At 34.1% G+C, this 12,625-nt stretch overlaps 1 protein-coding gene across 3 annotated transcripts in view; it reads left to right on the top strand.

Moving 5' to 3' along the window:
• The window catches only part of Kif18a (kinesin family member 18A), a 71,032-nt gene extending 58,413 nt beyond the window's left edge, over positions 1-12,619 (top strand). For 2 of the 3 annotated variants that reach the window (XM_050146935.1, XM_050146936.1), the window contains exons 14-17: positions 3,693-4,110; positions 4,754-4,882; positions 8,450-8,559; positions 11,285-12,619. In XM_050146935.1, coding sequence (XP_050002892.1) covers positions 3,693-4,110; positions 4,754-4,882; positions 8,450-8,559; positions 11,285-11,367 — 740 coding nt within the window. In that variant the 3' untranslated portion in view covers positions 11,368-12,619. The remainder of the gene's footprint in view (positions 1-3,692; positions 4,111-4,753; positions 4,883-8,449; positions 8,560-11,284) is intronic. The other variant, XM_050146937.1, reaches the window with a different exon arrangement.
• The last annotated feature ends 6 nt before the right edge of the window (positions 12,620-12,625 follow it).

Below are 12,625 nucleotides of genomic sequence, written 5' to 3'. Positions count from 1 at the left end.
TCATATAGTAGTACTACTTTATCTAGCAAATATCTCTTGTATATCAAATCTATAAAAGATGGTTTTATGTAGCAGTGAAATTGTGAATGTTTTATGTTTTTTAGCGATTCCATAATTGATTTAGTTCTTTCCTTATAGTAGAGGCTAAAATTATGTAATACAGGAGGATGTACCTTCTAGATTTTCTGCCATTTCTCTGTATTTTTCTCTTAGGTCAGGCAAAGTTATTGTAAGTATGCTGGGCATAGAATTGCATTCCTTGTTCCAGCTACAGAGACCGAAACAAGAGGATTCTTTGATCTGAATTCACTATCATCTTTGACAATATAGTGATTCTTCTCCCTATCCCTCCCTCCCCTGCCACAATTTTATAAGAGATTTGAGTGGAGACTGGTATTTGGGAGCCATTCTGATATCAATCCCCAGTGATACTCAGATGACTTACTCCTTATCTGAACTACTTACCTTGGTCCCTCTGGTGGACAGCAAACCATATTTTCTATCATTTGCATCTAATTGGATTCCAGCATGCTCTCTATATTTCTCCATCACTGCTATAACTACCCTATCCAAGCTGTCATCCTTTTTCACATGAGCTGTAGAGTCAGGCTGTTACTGATTTCCTCTTTCAACTTTTGTCCTTGCTAACATGTGGTTGGTTGGTTGGTTGGTTGGTTGGTTGGTTGGTTGGTTGGTTGGTTGACAGGGTGTTGCTGTATGACTCAGACTGGCCTTAAACTCTCAAGTCTCCTTCCTTGGCCTCCTGAGTGCTAGGATTATAGGCATATGCCATTTTTTTCTTGATTTTTATGAAGGCATTATAAGGAATATAATCTCCTTTCAGGTTCCTTTTTATCACTTCTACAGTCTAAGTTTGAGAATTATGGAATCATGATAAAAAGAACTATCTCCACTTGGTAGATAACATTTTATAAGGCTGAATTAGGAACATCTGCCCCAAACCAGCTCTTCTGGAAATTTACAGTATACCTCTTTCTTCTAATGGAAAAGTACAGCAAATCTTCTGTACAAGCCTAGCCTATTCAGTGGATCTTAGAGCGTATAGATTATAGTAACCTTAACCTTACATGTTCCACTTGTTGTACCTTCCTAGAGAGTCAAATTTAGATAAAAGGAAATCATTATATTCTAGAAAGCTTCTTTGAAATGAAATGTCATACCTTATGTGTTGTTAAGTTTTTGCTAAGTGGGGTCATAACCTTGTGTATAGTTACAGTGTGTTGAATTTTTGTGGAATTGTTTGAATATTGATTTTGCTTCCACTGTCTTCTAAACCTTCCTTATCAGGTATTCTACCTGGGCAATCTTAAATTGACCATCTACCCTCTCACTATTTTATCTAAATAAATAAATTGAAAACTGATAAGAAAAGCTCGGTCATATACATTTTGTATATTTGTAGGATGTTTGCCACGCCAAGCACAACAATCAGTATAATTACCTATTTACTATACCAGCATGTCTCTCCTCCAACTCAGCATTTCATAGTGCAAAATTATAGCTAAAGATATATCATTATGAAGTAGTTATTTCTTTCTCTAACCGGTTACTGTTCTGGACATATATTGTTCAATGTTAAGTCTATGTTTAGATTATCCCAGAAGACAGGTGGCTGTCTTTTCAGTATCTTATGGAAGATTTTCATTTTATATACTACTTGCTGTAGGAAAAAAAGTAGTTCTCCATTATATTCAATTGCCAGATTACCACTCCAAAGATTATTCCTGTTAGATATATAGAAGAAAAGTAGTGACTATGGCTGTCACCACCCTCTTGAAATTTTCTGTACCATTTTTCTAAGTTTGTATATTACTATGCTTACATGACAAGTAACACATTTATGTTCTTATTTCAACAATTAATTTATTTGTTAATATTAATTATTTGTTATAATTATTAATAATTTATATATTAATTTATGATCAATCTTGATAAACTATATCTATCATTTGAAAGGAATTATTTGAAATGTATTGTTTTGGATATAACTATGAATTGATTATTGATAGAGTATTGGAAAATAAACTACCCCCTTGTTAAAATTGTAACTCTTTAATTTGAAGCACTTTTTTATTTGCAGAGCTTTTCATTGAACCCTAAATGTTTCTAGCATCTAATCCTAGAAAATCCTTTTTCTACACAATGATGCTGTCTCCACTTTTCAACCAGATACTAATGTGTGCACTACTTAAAATGAGTTGCCCAAGGTCACTCACTGGGTCTTTGGTAAAATCAGAAATAGAATTTAAGTCTCCTGACTCCCAACTCAGTCCTCTCTCCTCAGTATAGTTTTCTGTCTTCTAAACCCCTGTGTCTCTCACGGGAAAAGAAGTTAATCTTCTAGCTATTATTAGCCACCAAACTGGTGGTAGCAGCAGAGTGGAGAAGAGTGACTCTTTACACTGCAGCATTAGTATAAAAATATCTGGTAATGGAAAATTTGACAAATGTCATGTTAAAGGCAGTGGAAAATTATTTTAAGATCTAGATCTCATTTATCTAGTTCTCAGAAAAGTCAAATTCCTTAGTAGAATGGAGATCATTATTTCTTCCTGTTTTTAAATTGTGTTTCCCAGAGGGTAATTGTCAACTATCATAATAAGAATAATGCACATACATCTGGTAATTGCCATACGTGTATTTTTAACTGAGCAGGAGATGTGAATTGCCTTACTGAAATACATAGGTGCTTCTACCTGCATTTAAGTAGTATTAACTAATAAAGCAAATGTAACATCAATTGGGAGCTTTTCTGTCTGATTTTAAAAATCCATGGAAATAACACATAATTTTCTACAAGAAGTTATACTAAGCTCATATACTTCATGTCAGGTCTCTTGAAGGTCATAGCAATGAAGCAGGCAGAATATTAAATGTAAGATAATATATTAGAATTTATGAATTATACTGTTATATTCTGTTATTATTTTGGACATTAATGTAAGACATTTAATAAACATTTGTATACTTAAATGGTGAGAGCATTTCTAGGACTCTGAGAATTCACTTTAAGTTTTACCAGAACAATTTGCTTTCTTAATTTTGGATCAAGCACTAAAAATTACCTTAGTGTGTTTCCATTAAAGATTGCTAAAGGTTTGAATTAGAAGGAAGGATTGTACAGTCACAGCTGTTCTAGTTGTAAGTATTTTTAAAACATAGACTTCATGGAGGTGCTGACAAATAGAAAGGAAAAATGAGGTTTTCTTGAGGATTGCTTTCTTGTTTATCTAGAAAATACAGCCACTTACTCCTATTAAGCAGGTGTTATTTGATAGTTGGATAAGTATTGATATATGTAACTACAAACAGGAAATATTTTCTTAACCCTATGACAAACATGAATGCTGGAAATTGCTTGTGAGTTGTCGGAAGTGGTTGGAAATTTGATTTTTTGATTGCTCAGTACTTAAAGATGGCTATACCTATGTAGCTATACATATGTATCTATTGACAGTAAGAATTTATACTCTTAAATGTATTCATTAAATTTACTATTAAAGTTGTTAATGAATAACCTTATTCCTTTACTATGTAGTTATTCTCTTTCAGATTTCTAACAAATGGTACATACATTACTAGTGATTTTATTTTCTTAATTATTTCAATTTGGGAAATAACTATTGAGGCGACATTGTTGAACTTTTTAATTTTATAATTTTATTGAACAGGCACATCCTCAAGTGAACCTAATTTGTTTGATACTACTCCACAAAAAAGAACCAGAAGAAAATTATTGTCTTCCTCCTCGAAAGTAAAACATACTCAGAAGTCTCCACTGTCTGAAAGTTCACAGCTCAATGATTCTTTTAGCAAGGAACTTCAGCCTATTGTTTACACCCCAGAGGACTGCAGAAAATCTCTTCAAAACCCATCTCCAGCCTTAGTAAGACATTTGTCACATACCACAAGCATAGCCAATGATAATTCTTTGAAAATACCATGTGAAGTAGATTCTCCTCTCAATGGGAGAACAGAGTATAAACAGAATGCAGACTCTTCATTAACTATATGTGATGATATCAGGAGCCTGAAGAATAACTTGCCTGAACCAGAATCACTACCAAACAGCAAAAGCAGTTTACCCAGGTACAAAAACAGAATACTTTACAATTATTTTTTTTCCCCAAGCCTTTGAAACTGTTAATGTCCTTCCTCTTCTTTGTTTATATTGGAAGTTTATTTCATAGAACAAGTATTCTCCCCTTGGTATAAAAGTTGCTCATTTACTACTGATAAATTGAGTATGGGTATACTAACCACTTTTTTAAATCATAAATTTGATATCCTATGTCTATTGACCTTAAACTAGAAGAGACCTTAAGATAAATTTCATCTGTGTTCCTTTACTGATGCTGTGTGGCCTAAGCCATCAGTGAAGGACTCGCATGCTTACTATTAGTCATCAATGCCTCACTTTTAAGGAATATACAGAATTCAGTGTAGCCCAATATCCAATGTGTGATTGACTGAATGTCATCTAAGCAAGCATTCGACTGCATAATTACATCCATCCAATCTAAACATGGGAGGAAAAATACCTGTACGTTTTTGTTCCTGTGAGAAATACAGAAATGTTTGACATCATCACTGGTATTTAAAATAGAAAATTCAATTGAGGGAACTTTTTATATAGAGGAATATCTTTCTATATGTATTAATATCAATAATTTCCTGATTATAAAAATGTAAATCAGTTTTCTCTGTGTAAATCGAACCTATTCTCTTCTAGTTCTTCGTTGTTAATGTCCAGGCATGAATCTTCCTTATTTTCAATTAAGGAGTCTAGGCCTGTATCAACAAGTGTGCCATCCTACATGGCTATGACTGCTGCTGCCAAGAGGAAAAGGAAGTTAACAAGGTATGATGAAGCACGAACTGTTTCAGTCTTTATAGAAGATCATCTTTACACTTTCAGTTACCACAACTCTCAATTATTCTTAGACTCTCAATTTTTATTTAATCGTATCTAGGCTAAGTAAGTGCTCATGAAGCCCTGGATCTATGTTACTAAAGGGAAATATGAGTGAAGCCCGAATATGATTTCACCTGAAGTTTATACGAAGTATCCCATTGTTAGGTTACTAAAAATGATTTGAAAAGTCCTCAAGCTTCCAATCTGTCACTTAACTCTTACTTTTCTTCTGACGACAATTGTTTACGTGTTTGCATATTTATCCTGGATTTCTTTGCTCCTAGAGTTCAGTTGTTTTAGTGGATTTTGATGCATACCAAATATAATGTATAGCGAGAAGTCTGCTATCTGTGACCATGACATTGTAACTTATATCAGACCAAGCCACCAAGAAAGAATAATTAAAATTGTTTTTGAATTATAGCAGCTAAATAAAATACAACTAACAGCTTATTAAAAGTTGTATTAAAAAATATAGCTAAGAGCTTATTATAAAAACAATCGTGGTAACCAGGACTTTAGAATGTAACATCCAAGAAAGCAACATGCTACAGAAACCAGGCTTTATAGGACTTGCCAGTTCATGATATAAGGCTGGAGGCCAAATGAAAGATGCTTTAAGTCATTCACAGTTCTCACTGAGCTAGGGTTGTTCTGTGTGGCCATTTCTTTTAAGGCTTGCCTTCTAAGTGCTGTTGAGAACCCAGCTGAAAGTAGCTGCTGAAAGACCACTGTGTTAAGCAGAGCTTGACATTCAGGGATACAAAGGTTCAGGATCAAAAACTATGGAGGGGGCCTTTTAAACACTTCAGGATTTTATTTGAAATTATCAAGGTGTTGTGCCCTAGGGATAGGATAAACTAGAAACAAATGAATTCTGAAAAACATAAAAGAAATCTTGGACCAACTCAGTCTTTGCTTAAATTCTTGTAATTTTTCTAATTCCATATTCTTCCAAACTAAAATTTAAAATCACTAGAGCATGCTCTCTGGAACCTTTGCAGATATCCATACATGATTTTAAAACAAAATTATGAGGCGAAATTTTTTTTCAACAACTAAGAAAATAAATAAATAAATAATATTTTTAAAAAAGGAATAGAGTTATAAAAAATTATAATAAACCATATAAAATGGAAAATAAAAAAATATGGAATGTCAGGACACATAACCAAAAGACTTAAAGAAGGAAAAGCAAGCAGAGAAGCAATGATCCATTGATAATAAGGATGAACAAATAGGAACTATTGATTGTAAGCATGATTCATTTCAGCAGATTAGCTAAGGTGTAAGATTCACCAAATATTCTGTTAAAATTAATCAAATAGATATCCTAGAACCACAAAGATGGGGTTTTACTGCAATTCATAGCTCAACCAACCAGTTTAATGGATTAGTCACAACAAAAGAGAATATTAATGAGCTGGAGGGTAGATGCATAGAAAAATGCTTAAACTAATAAAGGAAGAAGCAAAGAAAACAGGAGCATGGAGATATACAAAACCCTACATTTTTAAACCTGGAAAGTGTGTTTTCAGTCTCCTAAAGAAAAGAAAAAATAGAGAAAAACAGTATTTGATAAGATACTGGCTAAGAGATTTTAAAATGGACAAAGGCCCTTAAATCACCAGTTTGAAAAAGTACTACAAACCACACACATGTTAACAACAATAGCCTAAGTTGTATGGTGTATCATGGGTACGATAACGAAACATACTAAATATGAAATGATCTAATTTTTTTCCACCCCTTTTTCTTTCCAATAGTATATAGAGAAAAGTATAACAGCTAAAGTTAATTCTTCTAAATTTCTTATTTAGGCCACAGGACACAAATTTACAAATAGCATAGTTATTCACACTTCCGAAGTATTTTCTCATAAGTGTGTTTAGAATCTTCTTTTACTCTTCTAAAATATGGGACAAAAGAGCCTTGAAGCATATAGATGAATTGATTCTTTTTGACTGTATGTGTCTCTCTGTGGCACTTAAACAGTGGTACAGTAGTAGTCCCCTCAACTCATACTTTTGCTCTGCTTCAGAAGCCAACAGTAAAACAAGATTTGAAAATATTAAAAGTTCCAGAAATTAACAATTTGAATCTTATTTCATATCATCTAAGTAGTATATCTCAGCAATACCTTGTCCAGTGTATCCATGGCATATGAGCTACCTGCTTAGTAGCCATGTTTAGAACTGCCATGGAATAAGCAGAGGTTGGTTTCAGAAACACTTCCTTTACAAAATCATTTCCCATGCACAAAAGACAATTAACTGATTCTGGCGGTGGGATGGTCCAACCAGAAGTCATAGCTGCTTCCTTTAAGCAAAAAGTAGAAGTTTATCCTAGGTACATATTTAGGGAGGGGGAAAACAACAAAGTATATTTTAGGTTTAATTCCTTCCTATCGGGACCCCACGCAGTGGCAGTCCTTTAATAGTGCTCTGTTGGCCAACAGGGACTCCCACACTCTGTTCAGTGTCGGTCTGAACTGTGCTGTTACTCTGGCTCACTTGCTTAGACTAACAAACTATGAGCGTCTGTTTCACCACCCATTCCCACTAATTAATATTGTTTTCTGGGTTTTTGCTTGTTCCCATGCTTTTATTAAAATGCTGCAAGTGTTTATACTAAGAATGTTCTCAAAATGTAAACACAGTCATTATCAAATACAAGTTTTCTTGAAATGTCTAGTTGTGTAAATTGTATATTTGTGGGGTTAGATGTGTTAAAGACTAGCACATGAGAAACCAATACTGTGAAATAATATTAAAGAATATAATAAAGAAAGTATCTTGACTATTCACAGACTATCTCTTACTATGCTGTTACATTCCCTCTGGTATCAATAATTAGATCCTGCCATTAACTAAGGTTAAAAGAGATTAATGATAGATGTGTACATAATTACTTTTTCTTAATCTTCTTTTTTTCCCCAATTAAAGATAGATGAGCTTGAAAGTAATAAGCTCTGGTATTTTCCACTTAGTAGATTTCATATACATATTTAGGGGTGTATATGTTCTAATGTGGTTTTAAAATATTAAAATTTTTCCATGTGTACTTTATCTACTGTCAATTTTTTTTATTTAAAAAAAAGAAAATTAGAGTCAAAATCCCTAGAAATTTCAAAAATCTAACAAACTAAATTTTTCTGATGAAATTGTGAGTGAAATTTTAATCCTAACAATATTCTTAATTTTTTCAACTCTTTATCATCAGTGGATTTTTTTACCCCTTGTGATGTCTCTCCACACTGCAAGCAGTGCTCATTCCCCAGGAAATATTCTGCAGAACTGTTACCTGTACCCAGTATAATCCTATCTATCTAAATTATATTGGCATCAGTAAAATTACAGATAACTAGATTTAGTTTTTAAGTATTTTTAGTGCCTCCAATTACTTATGCAGGATTTTACAATTATTATTTCTGTATTTGATTTCTTACTATATAGCATATGAATTAAGAATATTTTTGAATGCCTTAACTAAATGAAAACTTTTCTCCACAAGTTCTACATCAAATGCTTCATTAAAATCTGAAGAAAATCATGGATTCACCAAACGCATTCGACAGGATAATTCAAGTGATAAGCTCTTGCAAGAAAACAGACTGACAGTAGGTATGTTTGTGCTGTTAATCTGATAATTAATTACATGATTTTCTGTCATACATAAAGTACCTTGGTTTTATGTCTTTATAAATCTCTCCCTTTTTATTTTGTGGTAGGATAGGTGTGATTTTTATGCTTTGTAGAAAAGGAAATTTAAGATACATTGTGAAGCATGTATTCAATATTGAACAAATATTAAGGTTTCTGATTGAACCAGATTTCCCAACTTGTTACTCTACCTACTCTTTTTTTTTCTTTTTTTCTTTTTCTTTTTTTATTTTTCATTTATTTATTTATTTATTTATTAAAGATTTCTGTCTCTTCCCCACTGCTGCCTCCCCTTTCCCTCCCCCTCCCCCAATCAAGTCCCTCTCCCTCNAGATTTTATATTTAAATGTGTATATGATATAAAAGTAGAAGGGAGGTTATTCAGAGGTTGGAAAGGGCCAAGGGGAGAAGAGGAAAATAAAAGCAAGCAATAGGTGTAAGAAAGACAAAACAATGCATGTTTTCTCTCATGTGGGGATCTAGGTGTAACAACTATAGCTCTTTTTTTGATTTTCGAGACAGGGTTTCTCTGTAGCTTTTGGTTCCTGTCCTGGAACTATCTCTTGTAGACCAGGCTGGCCTCGAAGTCACAGAGATCCACCTGCCTCTGCCTCCTGAGTGCTGGGATTAAAGGCATGCGCCACCACCGCCCGGCTTCTACCTACCCTTTTTGTTGTATAGACCGCCTCATATTATAGTTACCTAATAGTTGAAATAGTAGCTAAATCAGTTATATATGTGTATTATTTAAATGTTTTTTTTAATTTATTTATTTATTAAAGATTACTGTCTCATCCCCACCGCCGCCTCTCATTTCCCTCCCCCTCCCCCAGTGAAGTCCCCTTCCCTTGTCAGCCCAAAGAGCAATCAGGGTTCCCTGCCCTGTGGGAAGTCCAAGGACCACCCACCTCCATCCAGGTCTAGTAAGGTGAGCATCCAAACTGCCTAGGCTCCCACAAAGCCAGTACGTGCAGTAGGATAAATGTTTTGTTTTTGAGGCAGGGTCTTACTATATAGTACAAGCTAGTTTTGAACTAGTTATTTTCCCGCCTCTGCTTCCCAGTGCTGAGATTAAAGGCATTTGCCACCTAGCCCGTAAACTATACTTTATAAATAAATTAGTCCCGCTTGGAATTTTTCTCTCGGTGCTTGTGTTTTTACATCTGGCCCCTGAATCATTTATGTAGTTAATATACAGTCTCTACTTTGCTCCTAGCTATAATCATATTGTGACTCCCACTGAAAAGTTGACATTAAGATATTAATGAAGGATCCTACATACCCTCCATCATATGTGGGAATGGCATGAATCCATGGGAACATGGGAATAAAAGTCGTTCTGTTTAACTATGAGTGTATTATATCAACCAGTTCTAGACCACAAAGTCCAGACCTGTCTCTGACATTACAATTCCTGTGACTTCCTACAGTACTGATTTATTAAGCATTCTTGTGCTAGGTCCTAGAATGAATATGAAGATTTCTAAAACTGGTTTCTTCTCTAGAGGAACCTATAGCACTTGGAATTTAAAAAAATATCATGAGATATTGCTTATGCCTCTGTATAACATGAAAGCTTTTCTTGTTTTTCCTCAATAACTTTGCCAATTTCTTTAATAACAATTGATACTTGTTTACTTTTTCAATAGATATATCTATTATACAGATTTTTAATATTATACAATAATTTAAAAATATAATGATTAAAGATAATGGAATGCTTGGAGGTTATCAATTCTAATAGAAGATAAATATTCATAAAAAGATGTAATTTATAAGCCGGGCAGTGGTGGCGCAAGCCTTTAATCCTAGCACTCGCAGAGACAAACAGATCTCTGTAAGTTCCAGGCCAGCCTGGTCTACAAGAGCTAGTTCCAGGACAGGCTCCAAAGCTACAGAGAAACCCTGCTTCATAAAGCAAACAAAAAAAAAAAATGTAATATCTAAGCCAAACACATTTTAAAGATTAGTAGAAATAAAAGAAAAGAAAGAAAATACAATTGCTTTTCTTAAATTGCGTTCACCTGAGTTTCTAATAATGTACAAGAGTGTACTGAGTTTCTAATAATGTACAAATGACACGACCAGCAGTGGGGGAAAGGCGAGTATTTTCAAGTGGGCAGTTCTAGAAACAAGAAAACAAGAGCCTCTAAAGCTAAAGCATGTGACTAAGAACATGTATAAACAACTTACTTCTGAAGGAAACATATTGTCTTGGATATTCATGGTTGGGTTTTTGGTCAGGGAATTTAGACATCTGGAATTATGATGTTTGAGGTGTTTCTTTGTATAGATGGCTGGTCTTCTTCTGTTCAGTGGGTATACTGTTCTTTGGTTGCTGTTGGCCACTGTTGATCCTATAAACATGTGCTGGCTGTGGGGAGAATGAATACTTCTGCATCCCAGAGCTGTGTGGTCACTAGGACTCCCTGGTGTTTTTGTGGCTTGGAGGCTAACACAAAGAAAAAGAGGTGGAATAGAAGGGAAGTCTGAGTGGGTCAGGGAGGGAAGCTAAGGAAGCCCTGAGTTTGTACCAAGAGGTGGAAATCTCAGAAAATATATTGTATTTTAAATTGTTTTAGTTAACCATGAATTTCAGGAGTAAATTTTTGTCAACAAAGTGTTATATAAATTGTATAAACGATTAGTTTTGAAAGTTTTATATATATTCATCTTTCTTCTCTAGGTTATAGAAGAATCACCAACAAAATGAATTCAAACATGGTTAGAAAATTTAGAAGAAACGCTTCTAAAGAAAACATACACTAAGAAGTGTCGATGTCCCTGCAAAAATGTACTTGATGTCTCTGAGAGAAGGCCACCTAGAACCGATAACTAAAATATTTTCATCAAACAAAATAAAAACTCCTTTTTTATTTTAAGTAAATATAAAATTACAAGAGGTTATATTTACCATTTCTCAAATATTTGTTACTCTTGAAAATCTCCAAGTGAATATGTCAGTTTAGTTTTACTTTACCTCAGCTCGATTAGCACATTTTAGGGAAAAAAAAGTGACCTAAATTGCCCTTTTTATTTTCAAAAATTAGGAGACTCTAGAAGTCATAAAATTAAGACCAAGATGTATTTGTCTTCTGTTCTCTGTCAATATGTGTTTTATTCATATATGTGATTTTACTTTTGAAAACTTTGGTGCAGAAATTTAGATATAAATTCCCACAGTATTGTAAATATTGTTTAAATACCTGTCACAAATACTAATATTTTATTGCTTAGTACATTAAAGATATAGATTTTAAAGTGTTTGTCTTCCTGCTTTGTTGAAACCACTCATACATAGTAAATGTTATTTTATATATAAGCATGAATTTTGTGAATTTGTTTTTTATACTAGAGCAAGGTAGTGTGTACCCAGACCTAATCTGTAAATAACCTATGCATTTCTTCATAAGGAAGAGTTCTGAGGAAATATTTTAATCATTCTTGTTACTTGGGGATTACTGAGAGCTACAACTTATCTACCTAACCTTATTCGCTTATCTGGTTTGGCCTACTTTTGTGGTCAAAAGTACACATTTTTGCCTAATACACTTATAAGTTTCTGCCTCCACGGAATCTTCACGCCAACCCAAACAACCATACAGCACCTTATAAGATTTCTTAAGGCTTTCACTTAATCAATTTTTGTATTTAAAATGTAATCAAGAAAACATGAGGCAGAATAATCTTCATAGTTCTTCCTGCATTTGTAGGGGTGTAGTCAGAATCTGTCATAGGAAAGGCCCAATAAATTTTCACCATACATTGTGATTAGCTTTTGATTGTGTTGGCTGTTGTAAGAATCATTTTCCCCTATGAGCAAAGAAGTCAGGACCATGAGGGGTGCACCCACCCACGGAGACAGTGGGGCTGATCTATTGTGAGCTCACCAAGGCCAGCTGGACTGCGACTGAAAAAGCATGGGATAAAACCGGACTCTCTGAATATGGTGGACAATGAGGGCTGCTGAGAAGCCAAGGACAATGCCACTGGGTTTTGATCCTACTTCATGTTCTGGCTTTGTGGG

Source organism: Alexandromys fortis, unplaced genomic scaffold (genome assembly GCF_014885135.2).
Source record: "Alexandromys fortis isolate MF-2015 unplaced genomic scaffold, M_Fortis_MF-2015_v1.1 scaffold_12, whole genome shotgun sequence".
Lineage (NCBI taxonomy): Eukaryota > Metazoa > Chordata > Mammalia > Rodentia > Cricetidae > Alexandromys > Alexandromys fortis.
The sequence above is the reverse complement of the archived record's forward strand: the minus strand, read 5'-3'. Positions and strand labels throughout refer to the sequence as shown.